Genomic DNA, 27,596 nt, shown 5'->3' with positions numbered 1-27,596 from the left:
CATTCTGATATCTGATATTGCTTTGATTCTGTTATCCTTTTTTTCAGCCCCTTTAAAACTGCAAAGGTTTAAACAAAAAGAAGTTATTGTTTAGAGGAAGAAAAATGACTGGGGCAAGTCTCTGCAGGATTTCTTATAAGATAAAGAAAATTTGGTGGTATCCATATAGGATATAGAGAATTATAAAAAGTATTCCTATGGACTAATCTTCATCTACTGTAAACAGTGCAGTTTAATTGAATTAACAATAATAAATATTAGCTGAGGACTTGGTTAATATTTCCACTTTAACTGATCCACCATGGTCTATTGATATATCTGTTACTCCTTTTTCTTGGCAATTCCCACAAAGAGGGAACAGCTTTCTCAGTGGTTTGATATGCTGGAGAATAATATTTTCTCAATACATCCTTATAATAATGCTCCTCAAATAGTCTTTTACATTTTGAGAATGCCCATATCACCAAGTTTCTGCACAGCCTCTGAATAAGTTAGGATACAGAGTTCCAGCATCCCAGCATCCCAAATAGTCACAGAATGTTCTATGTAATTTTTTTTAAAGAAAAATAGAAAAAATAACAGTGGCCTCAATTTAGCCATCATGGAGACACACCTGTGCCATCATGAATGCAGAGTCACAGATTACTCCAGTGCTTGTCTTCATGTGAGGAAACTCATGGTTCCTCTGGTTATTAGGTATTTTATTAAACAATTAAGTGTTTGGTATTCTACTCAGCAGCAGGAGCTCCTGGTATCTACCTCAGGATTTTCAAAACAAATAATTTTGAACCAAGCAGAACAACATTGTATTATCTTGGTTAAAATATTTTCTTGGTTAAATTTTTTGGTTAAAATATTTTACCATGTTATTATTAATTTATTTGTTGTGTTTGAATTTAAAACAGAAATTCAGGTTTATTGATTTATTAATGCACTGTGCTAATTTTCTCCATGTCTCCTATGTGCGTCAGACTTAATGAAACTACTGCATGTGTTAAGAGCTAATTTACTTTTCTGTGTGTGTTTTTTTTATTCTAGTATTCTCAAATGCGGGATGAAGTATTCAAATCAAACTTGGTGTGTGCATTTATTGTTCTTGTATTTATCACCGCTATCCAAAGCTTGCTCCCTTCTTCCAGGTAAATACAGAAATATATCTCTATATATCTGAAGGCACTCTTGGGGACACAGTGGAATAACATTTCTAGGATCGATGAGCAATGAACCAATAAAATCTGCTTGTTCCCCAGAAGTGTTTGAAAATATTTGTTCACTTTTTTTGCAATATTAACTACTTTTTTACCACATTATCTGCAGCTACATGTTTTCAAGTGAGACAGCAGCATGTACTGATGCTATGTTGTTATGTTTTCAAGTAGAACTACCACTGAGTTAAGTGGAAATTTTGTGTTACAAAAATTTGCCACAGTGTGTCCTGGCGAAACATGATCCAGAACAATAGCTGTGCCTCTTTGATTGGTAATCACCTTGGGTATCAGTGATTCTCTTGGTTTTGTTTCATAAATGCTTTGTAAGAGAATTTTACTGTTGGCTTTGTTGCTGACAATGTGATTTGCCCAGCTGGGAAAAGCGGTCTCAGGCCATTAATAAGCACAGAGGTGATCTGGTAGATCTGTTTTCACTTCTGCTCTTCTTTGGGGCTATTCCTATCAAGGTAATTACAGTGTGACATAGACGAGACCTCGGTGTCCACATTTCACAGCCTGAAACCTCTCATTTGGCATTTTTGTGTACAATTCTATAATGAAATCACAAGAGTGTGTGAAAGGACTGAGGTCAGTTTTCTACAACAGGACTGCCACTATTACAAGCCTCTGGTGCCGTCTGGTCTTTGACAGAGCAAGTGTTAAAACAGAAGTGCCCAGAGATGTACATATTTTTCAGGTAGTTTCTAACGCTCTGATGAACCTTAACTTATGGCTGACTGTAGAGTAACTTTGAAAATACATTATTTCTACAAGAAATAAGACATTTGTTGTGTTATAGTAGTGCAGCAAGATTTCTTGGATCATCTTTGGATGATCATGGAAGACATGAGTTACCACACTGATGTCTAAGAGCACCAAACTGGTGCTTAGGTACAGGCAGGCAACTACATTCTATCACAGTGATGTCTCATACGTTTTGTAATTCTCAGCTGAGAAATTTCCCAGAGTATTATGTGACCTTCTGTTGTTCCTTATGTGCTATATTGCCCCAGTAAGCTTGCTTGCTTTCGAAAAGCTCTTTTCCCAATACACATTTAAAGTTCTTCACGTCTGGTAGATGTTTTTTTTTTGCTTGTGTGTTTGTTTGTTATTTTTTTCCTCAATATGTACAAGAAGATTTATGGATCTTATTAACAGAACCTGTTTTCCAAAAAGATTTCTGCTGCTATATCAATCACTGCCATACCAGAAAAAAAATAAAGAAAAAATAAAAACAACATTTTTTTTCTATCTGCACAGATTCATCTCTGTTAACTCTTGCGAGGGTGTCTAGTTCCATTGGAAAGAGGGGGAAGGAGTCACACTAACGCATTGCCTGCAGCTGTCTCACCTCCTAGTTTCTCATCTTGCTGGTAGCCTTGTGTTTTTCCCTGAGGACCTTTTTGTCACTGAATGTTGAAGAGGCTGAAAATACAAATAGGAAAATGAAGATTAGATAAATTCCAACAAGAAAAGATTGGCAGAGATTTTTTTAAAAAATATGGCCTTGGCTTCAAGAATGCCCTGAAAGGTTAATTGCTGGAACCTGGGGAGATATTTAGGGAAAGGATTTTTACCACTATCCCTTTTGTGAGAGAAGTTTTGGAGACACATGGGTGTTTATGGCAGTTCTTATGTTCTGTCAGGAGCTGAAGATCACTGTCAAGGCTTAAGGAGACAAATTTTGGTCTTGTTTTTTCAAGTTCTGATACTCTGCTTCAAAAAATGTGTTTCAGTTTTTAAAAAAGCATGCCTGTCAACAGATGAGCAACCCTAAAATAACAGGATAGGGATTTTGAGTGAGAAGGTTTCAATATGCTTAAACATATTGAATGAGAAAATAATCTGGAAGTTCAAATTTCCTAACTTCCAGTTCTGAAAGCAATTCAAGGCATGAGCAATTGAACCAACTATCACAAATTTAGATAGGATTTGGATTCAGAGAATCTTTGAGATAACTGCATATTCATTTGTTACGCCTCTGGTAAATATCAGAGAAGTAAAATACTAGGGTGGAAAACCATGGAAATAATTTCCATGAAACCACTAACAAACTATAACTCAGTCCTCATGGTAACTTACTCGTTTCCTAAAAACACATATAAGAGGTTTTTGGTGAATGCTTCATATTTCTATTGAACAAGGATGAAATCTTTTTTTGCTTAAGTAGATGTGTGAATATTTTTTGAGCTGAGTCTTTTGGTGATTTCTGAAAATTTGGTGAAAATGCTATTTAAATTGTCATAGAACATATATTACTAAGGTTCTCTGGAGAGTTTCCCAGAGAGCTCACCTTAGTCTGCGTGTTAAAGAAGGAAATCATATTTCAAGCCTAATGTGTATGGAAGTTTCAAAATTTTATCTCAGTTTATATCTATCTCTCTAAGGATAAATATTTGATCCATTCATATTTTTTTTCCTGACAGGGCAGATGCACCTCTGACTTTAAAAATCTTTGCAATAATTTTCATTCTTTGAAATATGGAGTAGGGGAAATTACTCTAAGTGACATAAATTAATGCCATATTTTTACCATAATTATCCTCTATGAATCCATTGTATTACATTGCCACCCTTGCAGTGATTCATCGTCTCCATCTGAGAGACCTGGGAGTTTCATTAATTTCCTGCAATGAACTTTGTATATGCTCACATGAACAGTAGGTCATACTAGAGTAGACTGCTGAACTATTCTTATTTCTGCCCATTTTTCACGGGGTTGTTCTTGTGAGGGAGAAAAGCAGATTTCAAATTGTTGTTAATTTAAACACCTGCATCTTCTGTTTTACATAAGTTTTCCTTTTGGCTCAAGTCAGTTGATTTGGGACTGTACGTGAGGAAGAGGGAAAGCAAAAGCTCTTTTTAAACTTCATGTGATCTTGGCAGTAAGGGAACCCCTAAAAAGAAAATAAATTGGTCTTGAATCTCTTCTTGAATGAAGGAATGATCCCAGCCAGGTGTCCTAGTTCTGAGAGGAGTTCATGGAGAGAAAATTATTACAGTTTTTTGTTGTTATCCCTCTAACCTTGTCTATGTATTTTACTGTACTTGATCCTATCAGCATACTCCCATCAAAATCTTAGCACAGATATTGGATTGTTCATCTGAGAGGTCATACTGTGCCAGCTTCAGTTTTGTTATGATCAAGCAGGCTTAGGCAAGAGACAAGAACATCAATCTTCAATTGAACAGCTACACTGGAAGAGTTTTTGTTGCCTATAAATTTATTGTGAACAAATACAAGGTCTCAGTTTCTCAGGCACCTAAGCAGGTTATGCTGCAATTTTGGATTTATATCCCAGACTTAGGTCTGTAGATGCTCCTTTATAGTACCTTAATAGCATGGATCTTACATGTAAAGTTTGGCAGTCCAAAATAAGAACTAATGTTTAGTGTCCTCAGGCATGACCTCTTGAGGCTTGATCCTAATCTTTCTGAAGGCTTTAATCTGGTTTTTTTCAGAGCTGGGTCAGGCTAGGTCAGCAGAACTGGTAGGCTACATCTGCATATATAGACTATCTATATATATCTGGGATATAGTTAGAAACTATCCGTTCCAAATCGGATCACAGCCACTTGGCTTTGCAATGCAAGAAGGCTGTTGCAGAATACTGCTGTACTGTGGGAAATGGAAGGAATTAATCTTACATGACTCTCTGTCAGTGTCCAGAACCTGGGATCAAAGTATAGCCACTGGAGAATGGGTCAATCTGAATCTCAAGGTGCCTTCTACCTGCATAAATCTAAGAGACTGCTATGCAGTGAGATGAATTGTATCCAAAACTACACAGGTGATGAGCCCTCCTCACTCCCTTGAGTAGTTCTCCATGGACATGTTGTGCAGCTTATTGACTGTCCTTCCCCCATTTTTCAGAGGGCTCCAGCACCTCTCCTATGAAGACAGGCTGAGAGATTTGGGGTTCTACAGCCCAGAGTAGATTTCTGAGAGACCTTATAGGACCTTCCAGCACCTACAAGAAAAGTGGAGAGGGGCTTTTTACAACGGCATGTAGTGATAGGACAAGGCAGAAGGTGTTCAAACTGAAAAAGAGTAGGTTGAGATTAGATATTCGGAAGAAATTCTTTACTGTGATAGTGGTGAGGAACTGAAACAAGTTTCCTAGAAAGGTTGTGGATGCCCTGTCCCTGGAAATGTTCAAGGCCAGGTTTAATGGGGCTTTGAGCAATCTGGTCTAGTAGAAAATGTCTTTGCCCGTGCCAGGGGTGTTGGAACTTGATGATCTTGAAGGTTTCTTTCAAGTCAAACCATTCTGTGATTCCTTTGTATTTTCATAGTCAGAAGCAACTCTCAAGACATCATTGAATTGTGTCTCTTCTTAGCATTGGGACTTCCAGCAAGTCCAGAGACTCTTCCCACAAAACTTTCACTCACACAGGATGAAATCTATTTCTCCTGCTCCAAATTTTGTTTCTTTATTATTCACTCTTCCCTTCATAATACAGTTTGTTTTTACTGGCTACGTTGTTCCTTCTTTCAAAAGCAAGCTTTACCTTCTGGGTAAGCTGCTGGAGAGCATGGGACTTTTTGGGGGAAGATCCAGTGTCTTCAACTCAGATACTAAACTCTGACAAGCCTTGTTGGAGTGAAATGCTGACCCAAGTGAAGATAACTTTTCATACCAATGGTATATCATCAGAACAGTGTCAAAGCTATTGCTACACAGAAGCTCTCAATGAAAGTTAACATGTAATTCTTCTTGTTTCAATTAATTTGGGAACAGAACTTCCATTTTCATATTTTTCACATTTCATTCTAATATGTTTTAAAATGTAGTTTAGTACTATGAAAAAAAATCTTTTTATGTATATATATATATATATATCTATCTTACTTATAGCAGGTCAGACATGTTCCAAAAGTAAAACTCTCTATTAGTGATAAAATGGTTTCCCGTTTGCTATCTTTTTAACCCAACTTCTTTTCTGGACTCCTACATTGCAAATCTCATTTATTTTGAGGTTCTGAGAGTAACAGCTGCATTACTGTAAATTATTCAGAGGTTGAAATTTTGTTTTAAAAATCTTATACCTTAATCATTTTTCTCTGTTAGCTTGATTAATTTTAGTAGGTGATAGAGAAGAAAGTTTGAAGCAAATTGCATGTTATTCTGTCCTGTTACATTAAAGGAGTCATTGTGTGTTTGGATGATCAAAAATGAATATTTTTCAAGCAAATGCTGTCTTTAAAACACCACCAGATTTAATGTACATGAATCTCAATAGTAACGGCTGAATTAGGTCATAAAAAATCCAAACATTCGGGTGAAGACAATGTTCAAAATTAAGCAGACTAAAGCATACAGGAGTACAGTTCTGCACCTAAATCTCTTTCATCTTGACACATGTGCCTCCCATGTTTTTATGTCTTTTCCCCCAACATGACCAACATTTCCCCACATATACTCTGTCTTAAGACTACTTAAAAAACCCCTAACTCTTCCTTTTGAATATAAGCAGTTTGGTTTATCCCATTTTCTCAAGGCAATTTCTACTAACATCAGTACTGTGAGTAAGATATACTCAATTTTCACATAAAATACCCAGTGCATCTTTGGTATTTCCTTAATGCAAATACTTTGGACTCTATCCATTAGCTGTAAACATGGTCAGAGCTGAGAAATGACAGCTCCAACACAGAGCTGAGAAATGACAGCTCCAACACAGACAGACTTATTCTCAAGCTTGTCCTGCTATGTCCATGTATCCTCTTCTGCCATTGTATCAGTGTGGTTTCCTTTTCTCCTTGTCTGCATACCTATTACACTATGGTGAGACTTTATAGAGCTGGGTTACTAGAAATTTTAATTACCTAATTCAAATCTTCAAGTTTAGTTATTCTCCTTATAGTAAAAAGGCAAGGGAAAATGGAGTGAGGAGGGGAGAGGTTACAGAAGCAGTGGAGTTACTTTTATTTTGCATGGGTATGATCTTTGGGAAAAGAGACAAAGAAAGTCAATGACTGGCACAAATGGGGACCCAAAAAACTTGACTTGTGAAGTAAAGTAGTATTTCACTCCTCAGTGAAATAAACCAATTTGCTGCATTTTCCAACCACGTAGGTTACTTGATTGACTTCAGGTCCCATGTTTAAGCAAGAAAAAGGAATAAATTTAAACAATATAATATTAAAATTAGGCTAAAAGAAATTATGGGTTTTAATGGTATGGTCAAAGAAATTGAACTACTTATTCTGTGTATGCACTTATCAATATTTGACTAAAGATCACATTTGCAAGAACAAAGTTTATGGGGTACACCAGACAAATTTTCATTTAAACATTTAGATTATGGAACACTTTTTCATATGTTTTATTTTAAAAGACTTCCATGAAAACAGTAGGTCAGTTCTTTTGCTTTTTTAGAAACCGATTATTAGCTGCAGTTGTCCCACTAATAACTAAAATGAGGGGTATCTTGCATTTCTGTAGTTATTTTATCCTGACTTACTCCAGGAAACAGGCTGCATTATTGTACTCACTTTAGAGTCTATAAGCCTCAGTATAATATGAGTTTGACACCTGTGAGATGATGCATACAAAACAATACTCTACTAAACACCTCCAAACCAGTCTGAGTGGGAACCAATTCATACACACATGGCATCAGGATCCTACAGGTTCAACAGAATTGCTCTAAAAACACCTTAAGGGATGACTGAGTCACAAAAGAAGAGACACTCCTGCCATTTGGACTCTACATAGACAAATAGAGGCACTGGAAATTATTTATTTCCCTGGTTTTTTTCAGTTTCCCAGCAAGGAACCATGGGAAGCAACGACAGAACTATGGGACAGGGGCAAAACTTTGCTCTTTCTGGGCTTTTATCTAAGACTGACTGTCTCAGATTTATGACAACCGAATTTCCCAGCCTTACCTGTTTACACATTTTATTTTTGTTAGCTGTGGCATTGTACTGAGATTTAATGCTGGATTCTCTCTTTTTTTTCCCCAGAGTGATACCAATGGTCATTCAGTTTTCTATCCTGATTATGCTGCACTCCGCTCTTGTGCTGATCACTACGGCAGAGGATTACAAATGTTTACCCTTAATGCTCCGGAAAACTTGCTGCTGGATTAATGAGACCTACCTGGCAAGGAATGTCATTATATTTGCATCCATTCTCATTAATTTTCTTGGAGCCATCATCAATATTGTAAGCTTATAGGGAACCAAGGAACATTACACAGGAAAAGATGATTTATGAGTTATTAAGCTTGCTACAGGACTTGCTAACTGTGTCTATAAGCCAGCTGTGATTTAGATAACATAAAAAAGGCAAAGCATCACAGCTTCAGGAAATTCAATCCATTGCTTAATCTATGTATTTCTAAAATATCTAATTATTTCTCCCTTATGAGTATCATCTATTTTTAAGACCTTTTTTTTACTTTCTGCTCGACATATCCACCCTTTGAGGACCATTTGTAATTTTCTGACTTGCTGAAATACTTTCTTAAAGACTGTCAATCCTAAAAATGCTTATGGATATTAAATTCTTCCTCTCAAATTCTCAGATCATCTTACAGTTATATTATTATTTAGATTACAAAGAAAAATTTAAAAATTACTAAAATAATAATTTTTAAAACTCCAGGAGAACCCTGATTATCCTGATGTATTCAGCAACATGAGAGAGCTTTGCATAATTTAGGCAGATTATAATGTCAGACAACCTGACAGGTGCTGAAGCCTGAGCCAAGAATGTGGTAAATGTCTCACCGATAGATCAAAAGTATCACTGATAGGAGAGTAAGTCAGAGAAAGAAAAATGCAGCCACTCATTTCTATCATTACAGAAAAATATACAGTAAATGTCTGGATTTCCATTGGGCTGAAAACTTCCTGAAGAAAAGGACAGTGGTGCATTACAATATAAAACACTAAGCAGTGTTTTAGAATTTAGAGGTTTTAAAATCATGTCTAACAAATACCTTTCAGGAAAGATTTTGGTAGAATTAGTCTTGATCTTGAAACAAGCTATCCATGCCCAATTTGTTATCTCCTCTGACTTCTTCTGCATTGTTTTGTTAAGATTGTGTCTTCTGCAATCTTCTGGGTTGGCTAATCCAAAAACAATCAAAAGAAAATTATTACTTTTTACTGTCACACCAGTGGTTTTCAATAAAGCAGTAAACCGTTATATGTATTGTCATATATTTAGATGGACAATGACTTGAGTCACTGAGCCCTGGCCTCTATAGAAAATCACAACATTCATATAATCTCGTTATTTTGTATGTCAAAGTTCTCCCATAAAAATAGTTTGTTCCGGAGGGACCTGCATGCATTTAAGAACAGCTAATGTATCTCAGCCTTGCAGCTTTATGTGTCCACTGAGTTCAAATGCAGCCAGTTTGAGGGGTCTAAGACTCAGATGCTTTCTAAGAAAAGCCATAAAGCTTTGGTTTCACCAGCAGGACAAGTGAGTCTTTTGAGTCTTAAGTGCATTCTTATTTTTATAAATTTAAGTTTCTGATCCTGAAAGTCTTTTAAAAAAACACTGTACTTTTTCTTGTGAGATTCTGCCCTGCAGAGAGGTGCTGTACACCTCATAAACTTTCAGAAGGTACCATTAATTGTCTGGTGTCACAGAAGATTGCACAGCCAGCCAGGTAATACAACTGCACTGCAGAGATGGCTGAATTGCTGAAAGAACAAGCAAAAGAGTCCCAAGTTCAAAATTAATTAGAATTTAATGATAATAAATTGGGCTTCATTAAACAAATTCTCTAACTCTGTTGGAAAAAAAGACCTGTAACTAGCTTGTACACATCAGGTTGATGAAATGACCTATTATAAAAAATCAGAGTAAATTAATATATATAACAGGAGACTCAATCTACTTGAAGTGTCAAAATATGAAACAATTAATGATTCTTTTCCTGCATTCTAAGACCATAATATATTGCAACTCGACACTGCTTTTTTCTTTATATCTAATACTCTTGGTTGGAAATACCATTAAAATGAATGCAGGTCATAACAGCAAAAGGCAATATTACATTATCAGAACTACTGTTTCACGAATGAATTTTCATTCCCTTCCATTCTAAGCACCACAGTTGCTGTTCTGGGACCACATTATGTTTTGGTACAACCAGTTCTGTGTGATGTCATGGAAATTAAGGATAGATGTCCCATACCCAGAAAGATAACACTATCCATAGCAGATGAAAACAGCTTGCAGAAAGGGCACATATGCAATCTGATTTTATGCTCCCAATTAAATAATTTTCTCTATATTTTTTAGCAAAATCTAAGCACTTCGAGAGGTAATTCTTAAGAGTCCAACATCAGTCCTCTGGAAATCCTGGAGGAGCTCATCTTTCCGCTCTGACAAGAGAGCATAGGGAGGCTGTTAAGATGCTGAATGTCTGCAGCACAAATAGCTCCCCTTTTTTGATTCAATCTCCACAGTATGTCTTCTTACTGTCCATTTATTCAGTCCTTGGTGCCAGCTGGGGAGCTGGCAAGGAGAGCAGCAGGTCAGCCAGTCCCACCCCTGAACCCAGCCAAGCAGACAAGCAATTAGTCACCAGTGCACAATATAGCCCTGATTTTGTTTTATTTCTTCACAGCTATGGTGTGATTTTGACAAACCAATAGCCCTGAAGAACCAGACCTTCAATTCCTCTGCTTCTTTTACGGACATCTGTTCCTGTCCTGAGGTATTTCTGAGGGTACTTTTGAATCTGAAGTGTGGATCCACAAAGGTTATATGGAAACCACTACCGTGGAGTCAGAGGCTCAACACTGTGAAGAAGGGAACATTTCCATCTAACCACAGGCTGATAGAAAAAACAGAGGCTGGTTACAGAAGGAATTAACCTTACGATCTAATGGGGCATTGCAATCTAGATTGAACTTTTGAACTTTGTATAGAGTCTTTATGCTGAAAACACATCCAGCAATGATTCAATGAACCTAGTGCAATAAAACATATTACCTAATTTGTATGAATCTAATGGAGAGCAAAATTTCTCACATGGCAAAACCAGCAGTTAGATTGCTGTGGTTATTTTACGTTTGCTTTTGGAGAAAAAAAAAGATAGAAATCCTCTCTAAGATGAGCAAGCAGGCAACAAAATCAGTGTGTTGGTCATGTGTAGATAAGAGAAGTATGTTGCTTAGAAAGTCATATGGCAGTGTCATGATACTGCCAGCAGTATGCTCTAAACAGCAGGGATGCAGACTTTCCTACAGAGAAGCTATACTAAAGAAAAACTGTACTCAGAAAAATGAATACGATCACTCCTAAAGCTGTGTGATCAGAGTTAATTTAAACTACATTTGGACTGTGGGTGTTGATGTTGCTATTTTAAATCTGAAGAGCTCATGACCGTGATTGTCTCTCTCTATCCAGTATCAGCTGCATGGATTGCATTTGGCAGATGACTAATCATTGAGAAAAATGAGACAATGAAGAGATTAGAAAATGAGATACGAATAAAACTTCCAGGCATCACATTTAAAGAGAGTAATGTAGCCAAGCTAGACCAGCAATATTAAAAATTTAAAAAAAAAAAAAAAAAAAAAAAAAGCCCAAACCTCCCAAACCTGTGGCTTTATCCTCTCTTCAATAGCATGGGAAAAATTAAAGCAGAAAAATTATTCTTCCATCCTGATTAATGTGAGTCTTGTGGAAATTCAGAATCCAAAGGAATATAAATTGTTTTCTCCCAGTTAACTTTTTATTAGCAAACTACAGCATGCAGCATCTCTTCCTTTCCTCCTTTAATTACAGAGGATGCCATTTCCCTCATAATGCAAGGAAAATGCCATAAAGACACAGAAAAGGATTTCTGTTGATGTGGAGGTGCCATGAAAAATAGAGAATTTGTAATTTCACATTCTATTTTAGCAAAATGCTTATTTTCAAAGTGCCCTGGACCCTAAGAGGACTTAGCTGAGCACTGAAATCCAAAGCAATCTTTCTATACTTCTGGTCACTTGATTATTTACATAGATGCTTATCTCTGATCCCCAAAATTAACCAGTGCTGTTTTCTGTTCAGTATTTTGTCTTCACTGGTGTGCTGGCAATGGTGACTTGTGCAGTTTTTCTTCGTCTCAACTCTGTCCTGAAGCTGGCAGTACTTCTCATCATGATTGCAATCTACTCTCTGCTGACTGAGACCATTTATGCTTCCCTTTTTCTGCAATATGACAACTTTAACCACAATGGAGAGTAAGTGTTCACAGCCCCCTTCAGAAACTGCTTTTTCGTAAGGTGATGGTTCAAGTCTTGCCAGAGGATAAGTGTATTGGATAGCACCACAGTTAAATATGGAGTGATATTTGCTACAGGCAATGACTAATTAAAAGTTATTTATAATGTGTTTCTTTCTCAAGCCTTTTTATTAAAGTGTTCATTTTGTGAGGACGTTTAAATATTGGGCAGGGTTTGTTTTTTATGTCTCCTATAGTCTATCAATGTTGACTAAAAATATGCATTGCAATGCACATACCTTGAATGTTTCTATTCTTGAAAGCTTCAGAGATATCCATCGAAAAATTCCCCCCAATTTAAGAAAACAGGAGTAAACAATTGATTTTTTAGAATAAAATCCAAATAAATAATGTGAAGTTGTGAAATATATAAGAAACACGGGAGTGATCCTGTTTTTTAGGAGAGTGTTTGAAGGACGCACTCCTCCTCCTGCATCTCCCAGGCTTCCTTCCCAGCAAGAGGAACTGAAGAGAAGGACAGAAGAGCCACACTAATTTGCAGAGTCAGAGATGCTATGAGTGTTGCAAAAACTGAATCTAGAGGAGCAGTAAATTAGCTCATTCAGGAAAACACCTCTTCAGTCTTTAAATCTTGACCAATGTGGCATTGCAGTTGCTTGTGCTTGTAAGTGCATGCCAGATGAAGATGTTCAGAGTCAGAGAAAAGCATGGATTTGAAGTACAATTAATTCTCACAACAGCCACTCCTTACACATAGCGAGGCTCTGCATGCATATGTTTCCTTACTCGCTCCCTACAGTAGCAAGGTACCAGAGATTTGGGGTGTAATTCCTTTTTCTAATACTAGTTACCATCCTACAGACATATCATATATTCAGAGCAGACCCCAAGAAATCTGACAAATGGCAGTAAGCAATACTTTGGCTAAGTAACTAGAAGTAGAAATCATGATAATTGTCACTAACCAGGCATGGCAAAGATTCTCTTTTGTGTGACAATTTTGAAGAATCCAGAGTAGCCTCTATTCCCCATGTCAGTGAAACTCTTTTGTGACTGTTATCACAGAAAAGCAAGAAAGAAACAGGAATAATCTCTGGAGTAGCCAATAGCCCAGGACATAGGGAAATCAGCTGAGATGCTCCTCTCTCACGACAAGGGTATGAACCTGAGCTCTGATATTAAGGAGAATAAAGTTCAAGACTGTGTACCCTGAATTTTTTTTTGGTTTCTCGCTATATAAACCAGCTGAATAAAAGGGTTTGCAACTCCCTACAAAACTCATCCAGCTATGGTGGCTATACCTACAACACCACAATATGCAATAAAAGATGAGTTCATAACTAAGACCTTTAAGGCTCTTGCCTTTAGCCAGTGTACAAGGGGTCCTTTTGGAATGCATTCTTTTGAACGTTGTATTTCAGGCAACTTCAAAATAGGAAACATTTTAATTCCAGCATATTTGCAGATGACAAGGATGCTTCCTGCTTCCTCTTGCTCTGTATTGATGACTCAGCCCATAGCAGCATATTTCCAGCACAGTAAATTCATCAGGACCACAAAGTCAGTTCAGTTATCTCTCTCACAAAAAAGTTTCCTTTTGGTTTAGTCTCCAGCAAGTTCTGCCCTTTCTTTCTCCAATTTCTCTGTCATGGGAGTCCTTTTCTGACAAATATCATCCAATACTTCTTTAAAAAACACTACAGAAAACAGATCGAGTGTCTGGACTTTGCTTTGTTCTTAGATCTCAAGGTAGACTAAAGATTGTCCCAAAATCTCTTCCAACTTCTGGTCTTCATTTACTCATTTATTATTTTTTTTTCAAATTTTCAAGGTTTTATCATCACATAACAACTTCCTTTTCTCATCTCCCTTAAACAAAATAATTGACAAGTATACCTGTTCAATTCATCTCCAAATTTAATTTTTTCTCTCTTTTGTTTTACTATAAGTTTGGCTCTATCAGTTCCCCAATTTCTTTTGTCTTCTCCCTGGGAAATATGTTTTTTAAAAAAACCCTGGCATACAAAGATACTTTCATCAGTTTTTATTCATCTTTTCACATAACTGTAATTTCTTCATATTTGAAACCCCCTGTTACTGCTTTGAACCCCTTTCACCTTATTTTGTCACATTTTCTTCATGCTCCATACAGAGCACCTCAGTGATTTCATACAGCCAGTACCTGCTTGGCTCATCTTTGCTTCCTGTGTTCTGCAAGGGTTTCCTTTACCTCCCTTGTCGCAGGCCTCTCTGGTCTCCACTTTGTAGCTCAGTAAAGCCAGTCCTAGCTACTGTTTGCCATTTTTTTGATCCTCTTTTAATCCACACTTCGTTCCTGTCATCTCCAAACCCTTCTCACAATATGGGAATGTTTAATTTCAGCTCCTGCCTTGGAGTTCATCCTTTATCTCTAGCCTTATTCACTGGGCTTTTACTTTCACAGCCTGGAAGTTTCCCTTTGTCAGCTCTCCCTCAACCTTTCCCCCTCAAGATGCCACCGCCTGCACTCCACAGGGGCTGTTTACCAAGCTCCCAGGAAGAGACTGACTGACACACAGCTTGCATATCACGCTTGAAAGTGAAAGCTCATCACCTCCTGTGTACCTCCTGTAGGCTACAATTTAGTTACTTAAGACATGTCACCAAACAGGGGGCTCTCCAATTACACTCCTGTTCTCTTAACTAATTACTGCTAAATTACATTTTCAAATACAGGGGATATTTTAAAGCACAACAAAAACTACCACTTATGAAATGAAATTTCTGAACAATTACAATATTGACAAATCAATAACTGTATTTTACTTTGGAATTTTTTTTTCCAGCACGGACTTCCTGGGCACAAAAGAGGCATCTTTACTACTCATGGCAATGTTCCTTTTAGCTGTGTTTTATCATGGTCAACAGGTAAACATTTTCTTCAACCTTTCCCTTTGCCCTTGCAATTAGAAGATGTGACAACAATTACTTTTAAAATACCAACTGCCTTTTTACCCTCTTGAACATATGACCTTTCACAATTTAATAAACCATATGCAGAACCTGATTAAAGAAAGCCCACATCTGACACTGCCTAGCACTCTTAAAGAACATGTGCAACATTCTATTCAGCAATACTCAAATTATATTGCATTTTTGAATTGAAGGAACAAACCAGATGCCATTATTTTAGACACATGTGCAGTTCTGAAGGGACCTGACAGCTCCAGTGTACTTGAGTAGTCAAACCCAAAATAAAGAAAGGGAATAAATACCAGTAAAAAATGAAACTACAGAGAAATAGCTTATTATGTTTATAGAGAAAGAACAACAGGCTCAAAGAAATGAGGAAAATTTGGGTTAACCACCAGTACTAACTCATCTGTGTCATGGACCACTTACAAGAATCCTTTCACATGGACCTAGATCTTAACCAGGATTTAGTGGCCTCAGACCTTTAGGATTGATATCCTCAATGAGGAATTGAGCAACTGGGTGTCTCAGGAATACATAAACAATGCACAGGGAGAGAGAACTGTGAAAATTTTAGATTTAAAATAACAAATGCATTGAATAAAAACCATCAAAAGCAGGGTGTTTTCTCCACAGCATTTCTGGTTCTCAAGCTCTGGGTGGCAAACATGCTGATTTCTGATCACAAAAAGCAAGGGGGCTGCTCTATTAAAGCAAGTACCAAGCACAGTTGCCTTTAGACTTTGTTGACTTGCCTAAAGGTTTTACCCTCAAGACCATTAGGCTGAGGAATACCAGCATTTCTCAATCCTCCCACAGTGAGGCAGTAAGAGAGGAAGGAATGATGCTGTGATGAGTAGGACAGTGTTATACACTCTAACTTTCTAAGCTTTCCCAGAAGTTACAGCCTCCATTCCTTCCACAGGAGAGCAAAAAGAAGCCAACACCTAAATATTCTATTAATTTTCCTGCTGTTTATCTTCTTTTTGAGGGAATGAGGTATGAGTGAGTAGAGGAAGCAAGGGATGAAATGCATTTTGCACAATGTGCAGGTTTAAATTTGATGGAAAGCAATGCACTGCGACATATCTTTATCAAAATATACTTTAGGAAAAATATGGAACAAATAATAACTGAACAACCCAAATTTGTGATAAGCCTTACAGTATTCCCAATGATTATTAACATATGTCAAGATAAAAATCTTAGGCTTGGGAATCAGCCAAAGTACTAAGAAAAACAACACCGGAGGAGTTTAGGGAGAGCAAGAAATAGGCAGAAGCCAGGCAATGCTCTTCAGGATCCCAATCCTGAGTGCAAATGTCTGTCTTCTACAAAAGCCTGATCTGGGGTGTTTAAGAGTATTTTCCAGCCCAGCAGCCTGTAAGCTGAGCACAAGTTGTTTTCCATTTTATTAACCTTTCTTGTTCCATAAAACAGGGTGGCTGCACTAAAACAGCCTTTGGAAATGGTCCCTGAGATGTGCTAACTCCTGCCTGTTCTCCCAAATGACCCATAATCTCTGTCAATTTAACAGCATCCAACAGTGGTGTCCAGGAACATTTCATTGTATTGCTTAATTTCTTACTATAAAGTTAACCTAAAGATCTCTATATGGTTGCCAACTTAATATATATATGAAAGTTTCATTCAGAGCACATTAAAAAAAAAACTCTTCAACAGTAAGAATTGAAGAGTACATTCAGTCCAATACAGCTGTCCTGCAGCACATCTTCCCATCTCACAACCTGCAAAAGTATTCTGAAGTGGAATAGTTTAAAACTTGCCTCATTCTAGGTGGATTGAGTGAAAGATATTCCTTTTGTAAGATTAAATGTATGGACCTTCAATTTCTGAATAATTAACTATTGTTCTTTATGCATTGTGATTTAAAGTTAATCCCAGATTTTGCACCCAGAATTTAAAATTAAATTTGAGAAAAAGGTGTGTGACACCATCTTATTAGATTTAATTTAATTGCATGTGGCAATTGTCTGCAGAGTGGTTGGGTTCTGCAGCATGTAGAGGACATAATGTTCGCTCTCTGTGTAATACATCTCTCTTTTCTTCACTAGCTATTGGAATTCGAGGCGTTTCCTAAAGCTACATATCAGGGCAGGAGAATATGGACATTTTGGGATTTATGTCCAGGAATATTTCTTTAGACAATCAAACAACAAACCTAAAACTCAACCCTATAATTTTTTTAGTTTTAGCAAATAAAAGAACTTAGCAAAGCATCTTCTTAATATTTTCTATTTTCAAACCTCATATGTAGCACTCCTTTATTTCTGAGCTGACAGGGTGATCTTGGTAGTCCACTGATGATGAAAGAAAAGTATTTCATGCTAAAATGTGATCATAAATAACCAGAATGATGTTATCTAAAATGTAAAGATTAGCTGCTGCTATTCTGAGCAAGGCTTAGAGATGTGACATTTCCCTGTAGAGCAGCATAAAAAATCAGCTTTGAAAAACTGTACCACCATTTTTTTGCAAAGCTCTTATTGTAGTAGTATTAAATGTCTTGAAGCATCAAAGAACTCAAAATCCAGCAGCAGCTCCTATTTGAAGTTAATCTTTAAAATACCTTTAGAAGTCCTTGCAAATTTATAGTTAATGTTTTCTTCTCAGTTAGTTGATAGCGATAAAAGTCAATTATCTGGTATGGGCTCTGTCTTCTAGCACAAAAGGAAGGTCAAAGGAAGCTGAAAAATGGTGAAAAAGTTGTTTAAAATACTTTTTCCTGGCAGGTTTTTTGTTGCCATTAATTCAGGGAATTAATGGTCACAGACAGAAGATGAACATATTAGTAGAAAAGAGATTGTTTACAAAGATATGAACAGAGGGCAAGTAAAGCACTGCCATGTTGCATACAGACTTTGGAAGTTTATACCAAACCATGGTCACTTTCAGCTTTTAGGAAGGAAAGCTCCCTAGAGTCAACATAAAAGGTCTCTTGCAAAGTGCTTTGCTTTTTTTTCTCCTGAGGAGTCTGCCATTCATGACTGCTGCTTACTAAAACTGTGACCAAGATGAGTCACTAAACAATGCCTGAACCCCCTCAGTCATTCCCACCCACTGCAGGCCGCCCCTTTATTTCAGTTTGGTATATGAATTATATTTCAAAAAATTCCTTAATCCCAGCACCTTTTGGTAAACCATTTGATATCTCTCAAAATTGTAAAATTTATCTGTTTTCTGATATAATACATTTCTCTGCTGGGTGTTATTATCTCTGGTTGGAGCATCTCAGACCTCACAAATATATTTTCTCTTTCAGTTTACTGACTATATATATATTTCCATCATTTTCAATAATGCTGTAGCTTAATAAGTCACCCCTTGAGCAAGCTACAGTGTCAGCTGCCTCAAAATCTGCTTAAAACACTGCTTCAGTGTAATGCACACAATCTCTGGCAGTGTTGGGCCTGTCCATGTGCTGACACACATGTGCCTCTCAGGCAAGCCGCACGATGCTTCAACATGTTCCCTGCTTCAGCTAGCAGACAGTTGCCATTCATGTTTAAATGAATATGAATTTATATATATAAACAATGCATATATATGTATGCATGTATAAGCTCAGCTGTGCACAGCTTTTGTTCTGCACACACACTGCACTGGAAATCACTTAACTTCAGTTTTTAGCTGAGGGTAGCAGGCACTGAGATTTTGCATGTGCTAAACTGCGATTGTAGACTCTGATGCCAAAATCAGGGACAGAGTATTCTAGGGGATGACAAATAGCATGTTTTCCACTATTTTTTAGAAGACTAAATTTGCAAATAAGTGCATGTTCCAACAGTATATCATTTTGGTGCCACAGATTTGGAAGTTCTCTTTGGGAGTACATTGGGCTGTTATATAGAGTTTGCTCAAAGATGTTCATACTTGAGAAGGACGTCCCTGCCAAGAGTTTGGAGTTACTCTTATGCTATTTTCTCATTTAATTTGAAAACACTTATGAAAAGGGGAACACATTTATTTCATATCAATACCTGCCAATACCTTATCTCTTGTCTGACTCCATTACCTGACTAATAACAAGGTGTTTAAAGGGAAAATAATTTGGTGACAGTTTATATCCAACGACCATAGCAGCAATATGAAAAATATTATTTTGCCCAAGATTAGTCTGAAAATGTCACTGTACATAAGGCAAAGAAATAATCTCTTTTTCTGGCAAAAAAATCAAATTGTTTCAGAGATCTTCAGCAGCACTGAAGGTGGTTACATGGCAGGAGCAGTCTGCCAGGAGAGCAATACAATCTCTACTCATCTTGTCAGGTTTTATTTTTGCCTCTTTTTCCTTTCTGAAACTACAGCTTGAATACACAGCAAGGCTGGATTTTCTGTGGCGTGTTCAAGCAAAAGAAGAAATCAATGAAATGAAAGAGCTAAGGGAGCACAATGAAAACATGCTAAGGAATATTTTACCCAGTCATGTTGCCCGTCACTTCCTGGAAAAGGATCGGGATAATGAAGTACGTGTCAGTTTTCTGATATTTTTGTCTAATTAGTAAAAGAAAAGTAGATCTGGCAGGAAATTGTTGAAGCTTGGTTCTTGATAGGATTCATTGCACAAAAACTGCCAATATATCTGGTATCTGATCAACACTGAAAAACAATCATGTTTTAAAGTAAAGGTTCTAGGACCACATCTGGAGTGATGTTTCCATGTTCAGACTCACCAGTAGGAGACACACATAGAGCAAGTCTAGCAGAAAGTCACCAAAATGACTGGGAGATAGGGGTACATAGTGTGTGAGGAAAGGCTGAGAGACGTGGGATCATACAACTTTAAGAAGAAAAGGCTGAAATATCTCATTGTTATCATCAAGTACCTAATGAGTATTTATAAAGAAGACATTATTAGGGGTCTGGAGGATCTCTCTCATGAGGAGAGACTTGGGAAGAAAAGACTGAGAAGGGATCACATTAATGCATTTAAATATCTCCAAGGCAGGTACCAATAGGATGGCTCCAGGCTCTTTTCAGGGGTGCCCAGGAACAGGACAAGGATCAATGGCCATAAATTAAAACACAAAATGTTCCACCTCAACATGAGGAAGAACTTCTTTACATTGAGGGTGGCAGAGTCCTGGAACAGGCTGCTCACAGAGGTCATGGAGTCTTCCTCTCTGGAGACATTCAAACCCCACCTGGAGGCATTCCTGTGTCGCCAGCTCTAGGTGACCCTGCCTGGGCAGGGGGGTTGGCCTGGATAACCTCCAGAGGTCCCTTCCAACCACAGCAATTCTGTGATTCTGTGAAGGCAGAGCTGGGCTCAAACCTCAACTGAAAAAGGCTGTGAAAGATTTGATCTAATTGGTCCTGCTTTGAAAGCAAACTGTATTAAATTACATTCAGAAGTCTGTTCCAACCTATGAGCCTATGAAAATGTAGTATTCATAAAAACTATATGTGAATTTAACAGAACGTCTGTTCAAGATTATGATAACCCAGTGTTGCAGAAGTATTATTAGAGCCTTGACAGTGACTGTGGCAGGAACAAGCTGCAACAGACCTAAGGCTCTCCTATCTTCAGACACAAGAGAACATTTTTTCCATTTCATATTGCCCCTGAATTGCCTGTTTGTGGCAGATAACAAAACACCCATTTCAGAGACATAGTTTGTGGCTATGTTCCTAAAAAGTGTTTGCAATATACAAAGAAAAACATGATAATGGAGTCTCTGAATAGTCCTAAAACAGAGTTTGAAGAGGGATAAAGGAAAGTCCAGAATTTGCTTCTGAAAGCAGCAGTAAGTCACTTACTCCTTTTTTTGAAACAAAGTAAATGCATATTATGATATTATATGTATATAATGATGTGTACAATGTATATAATGTATGATGAAACTGCAGTTTTCTCATGTAATGTTGGAATTATCTTTTATAATGGGAAGGAACATTGCAAGATTCACATTGCAGTCCTATTCATCTTGCAACATTCACTGACATATCTATTCATTATGCAGCAAAAAGGAAGCAAGGCTACAATTTTCTGTTGTACATTTTGGAAATGGATGTAGCCAGATGAATTAGACTGCACAATGAGGAATCATTGTGTTCTGATTACAAGTAGCACCTAGGGAAGGATGACACAGTGAGAAGCTACAAGAGAAGGCACTTTAGAAATCACTCTTGAGAAATTTTACACTCTGTGGGTATGAAAGTGCCATAGAAAGCCTGCTATGCATGTGAGAAAATGTGGGTGTGAAAGCAACCAGGTTAAAATGTTTCATTGCAAATGTAGCAGACCTCGATGCCAGCCAAGAGTGTGTTCTGGCACATCAGCATTATGGATTTTCAGGGAATAATTTTCCCCGTTTACACTCTCATTCACGTACAGTCACATGTATAATAATCTTCAGAAGCAAGCAGATGCCCCATGGATCACTGCTGATGCTTCAATAATTTGCCACTGAATTAAATTCCACCACCCCTGCTTTTCGTAAGGCAATTTCCAGAGTAACTATACTTGGGGATGATTTATGCATGAGCTGCCAGACAGTAAGATCTACCAGATTTCAATGCAATCAATCCTGCAGTTCATGTCTGGCCATTAAGTTAATTTCTCCGGTCTCAAAAAAATGAATTTCCAAATGTGTGCTGTAGCAGTTTCTCATGGATGTATTATTTCTGTCCTGATGCATCTTACCAAAAATAGAAAAATGGAGCAACTGAAGGCTCAGTCAGTTGTTTTCTATCTTCATGATCCAAGGAAAGAGTATGGCTGTGTGTTTGTGCTGCTAGCACACACTGTCAAATCTTTCATAAGCATCCACAAACTAATGTGTGTATTAGCTTTTCCATATACATGAAAGTGTTCTTAGAGTATGGCTTCCATCAGCCTGAAGATGTTCTTCAGTGAAAGAAAGGGTTAGGGCAGGAAGGGAATCAGTTGTGTTTTGTCAATCAAAGTATTGCAGTGGCTTCGGAAACCAGAAGAATTTCCCCACTTTTACTGTAAGACACATTGCTAAAGAGCCTGCATAAGTAGAAGCATTAGCAGCATATCAAAGAGCAGAGCAGAGGTTCAGGATGCTTTTCTAAGGAGAAGCAGGATGAAGAAAGAAGGGCCTGAAGTGTTCATGTCAAGTGTATGGCAACCAGTAGTAATTCTTTTTATCATGAAACCAAAACACTAAAATTTCTTAAAACCACTAACAAAAACATTGAGAAAAAAGTACTTCAGGTCATAATGACATAAGAAATGTTCATAAACAGAAATGGAAGTGTCCACCATTAGGTAAAACTACAGAAACTGAAGCTAGGGGAAAAAAAAAAAAAATCAAAGGAGAATGCCTATGATGGTGGTATATTAGCCAAAAGAAAAGCATACCAGGAGTTGTGGCACTCCCTGGGATTTTTAAAGTTGAAATTAGTTTTGTTCTTAAAAATTAGCTTTAGTTCAAAGAACTGTCCACATTTTCACATATGCAGTGGCACAAGCCCCTCCATAAATAAACCTGTTATTCAGTACCAGAGTGAATTATATGAATAACATAAGTGGGAGAGTATTCTAGGGCATACTTTATCCTAATAGCCTCCTGTGACTGATCCCTTATAAGCTGCTTTCTGTCCTCCCCAGAAACTCTTACCACCCCCACTTCTGTTTCTCCCTCCTTTCGAACCCTAAGAGCAAGAACATCTCCCAGAGCCAGGAAACCAAAGAGCTCCACAGCCACCTTAGGAGAACCAGAGTTTACCAGAGAGTAAGGGTTTTCTGAAAACTTGTGAATAAACAAACTTGTAAAGAGCTGCAGTAGTGTGAAGTACAAATTATCCACCAGAAAATGTGATAACTGGTATTCATACTTGGCAATGAACCCTGCATTTCTTTAACTCATTCCCCCAAGAAATCAAAAGGAAAATTTCTATTTCACTTTTGCTGGTGTAGCTCCTTGACCTGAGAAGCAGAAAGAGCAGGCTTTCAAAGAATGGCAAAACCCTGCATAAAATCTGCAGTAAAAACTTTAAGACCCATCAGCCTCCTCCTGTTGAACCTGGCTAACCTTTAGTATACTAACGCCAACATCAGATATTAAGGTATTATGCATGGAAAAAGTAAGAAAACTATTCTAATTGCTGCCAATTACATTTTCTCCCCTATGTTGCCACATCAATTCATTTTTCCTCTTTGTTTTTTTAGGAATTATACTCTCAGTCCTATGATGCTGTTGGTGTGATGTTTGCTTCTATTCCTGGATTTGCTGACTTTTATTCCCAGACTGAGATGAATAACCAAGGAGTAGAATGTCTGCGCTTGCTGAATGAAATCATTGCAGACTTTGATGAGGTAATACCAGCTACTAGAGAAAACCTCAAAACATTTAAACTATCAGTTTCCAAATGGCAAATATATCATCCTAAATTATCAAAATCAGTAATTATTTTGCTTCCAATAGTTCTCTGATTTTTTTCTTTTTTGCTCATATTACAATTGTCTGGTTTGCTTTCTTACCCTTCATCTTGTCTGAATGATCTAATGAGACAGAGACTGAAAGCAATACTCAAGTATAAACATCCATAAAAGCACAAATCTGAACCTGTGTATTTGAAAGTAGAAAATGCTTTAGTTCTGTAGAAGAAAGAAGTATGAATGTATCTGCAACTGTTCTGGAAAATAGTGCTCTAAATACAAACAGATAAAGGTGTTGCTTTGAAGGTGTTGGTTGAATGGACTCAATGAATGTTAAAGGATAAAACAGTGGCCAGTTAAATGTGAAGCACACAGCTCAGAAGCAAATATTGGATAGAGAACAAAAGGTGGTGGTGACATATTAACTGAGGAGACTTGTCTGGTTAGGGATTTTATAGAGAGATAAATGAAGTTCAGCTGCCTGTTTTACTGAGGAATTCAGAGGTGAAAGGATTTTTTTTTTTTTTTTAATGGAAGGGACACAGGAAGGAAAAAGAATTTATTTAGGTATTCTGTCCAGTTAATTTCAGAAAAGGAGCTGAGGAGGGTACAAGATAAAAAGGAGAAGAAAAGGCAGATCCCCAATGTAGCTATTGCTAGGTAGAGGCAAAGAAAACCTAGTAAGCAAAGAGAAAGTCAGGAGAAATTGGATATTCTGCTAAGTAGTTTGTAAGGAAGCTTTGGCAGGTGGTATCATGTTCTGCAATGAGCCCAAGAGGAACTAAGAAAGGAGACAAAGCATAGACCAAAGAAGAGCTTTAAAAAAAACTTCAAAACGAGAAAGGATGAAAAAGTACGGTCAAAGTTACCTAGCAGAGAGAATTTTAACGTATATACTGCAGGCAGTTTTCAGGAGTGTGCAGCCCTCCTGAGCTCCCTGAGTGGTAGAAATAGAACTGGAACCATCTCTATTTATCAACGAGATTGGATCTATTCACCAGACTGCAATAGTCCAGATAGAAAAGGGAAGGGGAAAATATGGTATCATTGGCCTGTGACTTTCATCCTGGGCACCTGCATGGGGAATCAGTGGTTGCTCATAAAGGCTGGACCAGGGCTAAGTTTATTGACACTGAAATTGAGGGTTTATCCATATAATTGGTGAGATACTAAAACGATGAGTGAGAAATAGAAGAATTCTCAGGGAATGGTTCCCTGTGCATTTTAACAGAGAACAAAATTATTCCCTCATGAGAAGAACTCTGTCACTTGCTAAGCTCCTGCACTGCTTTCTCTATGGGTATAAAGGCTTGCTTCTTACCTCTGAGATCTAGCACAGCAGTCAGGAGGATTCTTGATTAATAGTTCTGTTTTTATTTCCAGATGTGATTAAAATGATTATCACTCAAATTAATTCATAAAAATAGTCTTTGCACTAAGATATTTTGTCATGCACATTCATGTAATCTTCACAACAAAATTCCTTTGCTGCTGTGGCAATTACTGAAGACAAGGGTTTAATCAAAGCGCTAACACAATATTACTTTCAGGCCCCTAACACCTGCTCTTAATTAATTAAGGACCTAATTAGGGACTGTATCATGTCCCAGACATGTTTAGTTGAAGAAGAGATACGTTCTTGGTGCAGGTAGCAAATGAAATTATGTGATGCCCTGCTGACTGCTAACCTACTTGCAGCATGGTCATGTCATTAGCTTACTCTGTCTAAGCAATCTGAAAGGTGATATGCCAGACAGAACAACTGAAAGGAGTAATCCTATCCACGGAAAAGGAACCAGAAATCATTCCAGGTGCAATGTTTCAGGGCTAGCAATGTTTCCATGTAACTATTGACTGACACTATACAATGTCACTGTTCCTTTTTTTTCCACTATGTTCCTTGCCAAGATTTCCTGCTGTTCCAACACAGCCCTGAGAGCAAAATGCAGATGTGCAGCTTGAGAGCAGAACAGCTCAGTTATCCATGGGGAAACTGTGCTTCTCAGCATCAAGTGAACACCTCTGGAAAGACATCCTAATGCAGAAATCTTAACACAGGAGTGTAAGACATAGGCACCTGATGCCATTTGATATATCCTAGGTGATTTGGGATACCCACACAGGATGCCATTTCAAGGGAAGAGTGCTCTAGATCACACTAAACATGTGTTTAGACAACTGAATTGGGTTCCTAAGCTCAGGTCAGATTCTACACTGACTATTTCCTCTTTTCCTTACAGAGATATTAATATATAATAGAAATATATAATATTAGGGGTGATGTGTCCACAAGGCCAAAATTATGTTTCTGAATGGAATCTGTGGTCAAAATACAAATTGACCTGGTTTGGAAATGTGATAGGTACACAAAAAGGAAATCTGGATTATTTCTTCTTTTTAGAGGGTTTTCCTTGTTAATGCAACATAGCAAGGTTATAGTCTGGATCTGTTACTTTTCTTTCCATGTAATAGATCTAGGGAGACTTTAATTACTTTGCAGCTGTGTGCCATGTCCTGCAATATTCTTTTTTGTACTATTTCGTACATGTGATCCCAGGGTCTGACCTCCACACAACCTTGGCTGTGCATGAATTGCAGCATCAAGCCATTAGTTGCTTTTTAGATACAAACCACATTCTAATGTCCCTGGACTATCATGTTAAATTAGCAGCTTTTTTAAAATGTTTTAGCAAACAGCAGCTGATTTAGGACTGAGTTGGAATATCTTTCCCCAATATCAAAATCCATCATCCTGTCATACTGTGAAGAAAGTAATTAGTAAATAAACCATTATTTGAAGAAGGAAAGAAGCTATTGAACAGGCCAGATAAAGCAGGGGAAATAAAGAAACAAACAGGAGATTTGGAACAATAATGAATGAGGAAAAAACCCATAACTTGGGATCACTTTTCTAAATTATGTCAAAGCCAATGATTTCTTTCCTTCCTAAAGAGTAATTTTAGATATTTATTATAAATTTTAAATTAGTGTGCTGTTTGCTGCTGCTTCTAGCAACCATCTGGAAATGAAAATATGGACTGTTTTCAAGCAAGACCATTTTCTCCCCTTGCCCACACACATGGTGCTCTCAGACTGCTCACAGAGGCAGAGCTACAGGAAATGATCTTTTTCCTTAAGAGAGCAGTTGGGAGAGCTGCCCTTGTAAGAGGGAAAGGTACACAATGGGCCATTCTGGCAGTTTGAGGAAAAATGAGAAGCAGGTCAAGTCTTTGGACTTTCCTGACCTGAACAGGAGCCATTAACCATATGGCTTTGTATTCCCTACGTGCAAGGCTGTGCAGCCTCCCATTAGAGACAGATGGTGCGATATCTGCACACCAACAGCAAAGCTTCCAAGGCCCCGGCGCCCCGGCTGACGTGCGCTGTGGTTACTGCAGTGGCAGAGTGTTGCAGTGGGGATCCTGCAACACGCATATATCAAACCAGGAGTCCCGTGGAAAGGAAATATATACGGACAGACAGATTCTTGCTAGATGTTTCAGAGATGTTTATTTCTCCAGCCGCATGGCCGGGGCTCTGCTGAGGAACTGTTCCAGTCACGGGACCAAGGGTCCTTCTGCCCGCGCAGGGAACACAAACCAACCAATGGGAACGAGGCTGAGCAGGGACAGGGAAGCCCCGTGTCTGTGCCCTCAGGGCCCCTCTCCCAGGGCTACACGGCAGGGGAGGGACCCCAACACCTCACCCGTTTTATTTTAATAAAAGGAGAATGAAAACAACTGGATAAACATAACAAGAACAGTTTCAAAACAAAACAAGCCACCCTCCTGAGTCTTTAAATGTCCAAACAGATTCTCTGGAACATCTTAGGGCTGACAGAAGGGAGACAGGAC

The 27,596-nt window shown here is 37.8% G+C and overlaps 1 protein-coding gene across 2 annotated transcripts in view; it reads left to right on the top strand.

The window, feature by feature from the left end:
* ADCY8 (adenylate cyclase 8) overlaps positions 1-27,596 on the top strand; it is a 123,212-nt gene that overhangs the window by 88,343 nt on the left and 7,273 nt on the right. For both annotated transcript variants that reach the window (XM_032133490.1, XM_032133481.1), the window contains 7 exons: positions 1,039-1,139; positions 8,182-8,383; positions 10,809-10,898; positions 12,245-12,417; positions 15,245-15,326; positions 19,700-19,858; positions 23,533-23,679. In XM_032133490.1, the coding sequence (XP_031989381.1) occupies positions 1,039-1,139; positions 8,182-8,383; positions 10,809-10,898; positions 12,245-12,417; positions 15,245-15,326; positions 19,700-19,858; positions 23,533-23,679 (954 nt within the window). The remainder of the gene's footprint in view (positions 1-1,038; positions 1,140-8,181; positions 8,384-10,808; positions 10,899-12,244; positions 12,418-15,244; positions 15,327-19,699; positions 19,859-23,532; positions 23,680-27,596) is intronic.

The sequence above is a fragment of the Corvus moneduloides genome, chromosome 1 (assembly GCF_009650955.1).
Source record: "Corvus moneduloides isolate bCorMon1 chromosome 1, bCorMon1.pri, whole genome shotgun sequence".
NCBI classification, from domain to species: domain Eukaryota; kingdom Metazoa; phylum Chordata; class Aves; order Passeriformes; family Corvidae; genus Corvus; species Corvus moneduloides.
The sequence above is the reverse complement of the archived record's forward strand: the minus strand, read 5'-3'. Positions and strand labels throughout refer to the sequence as shown.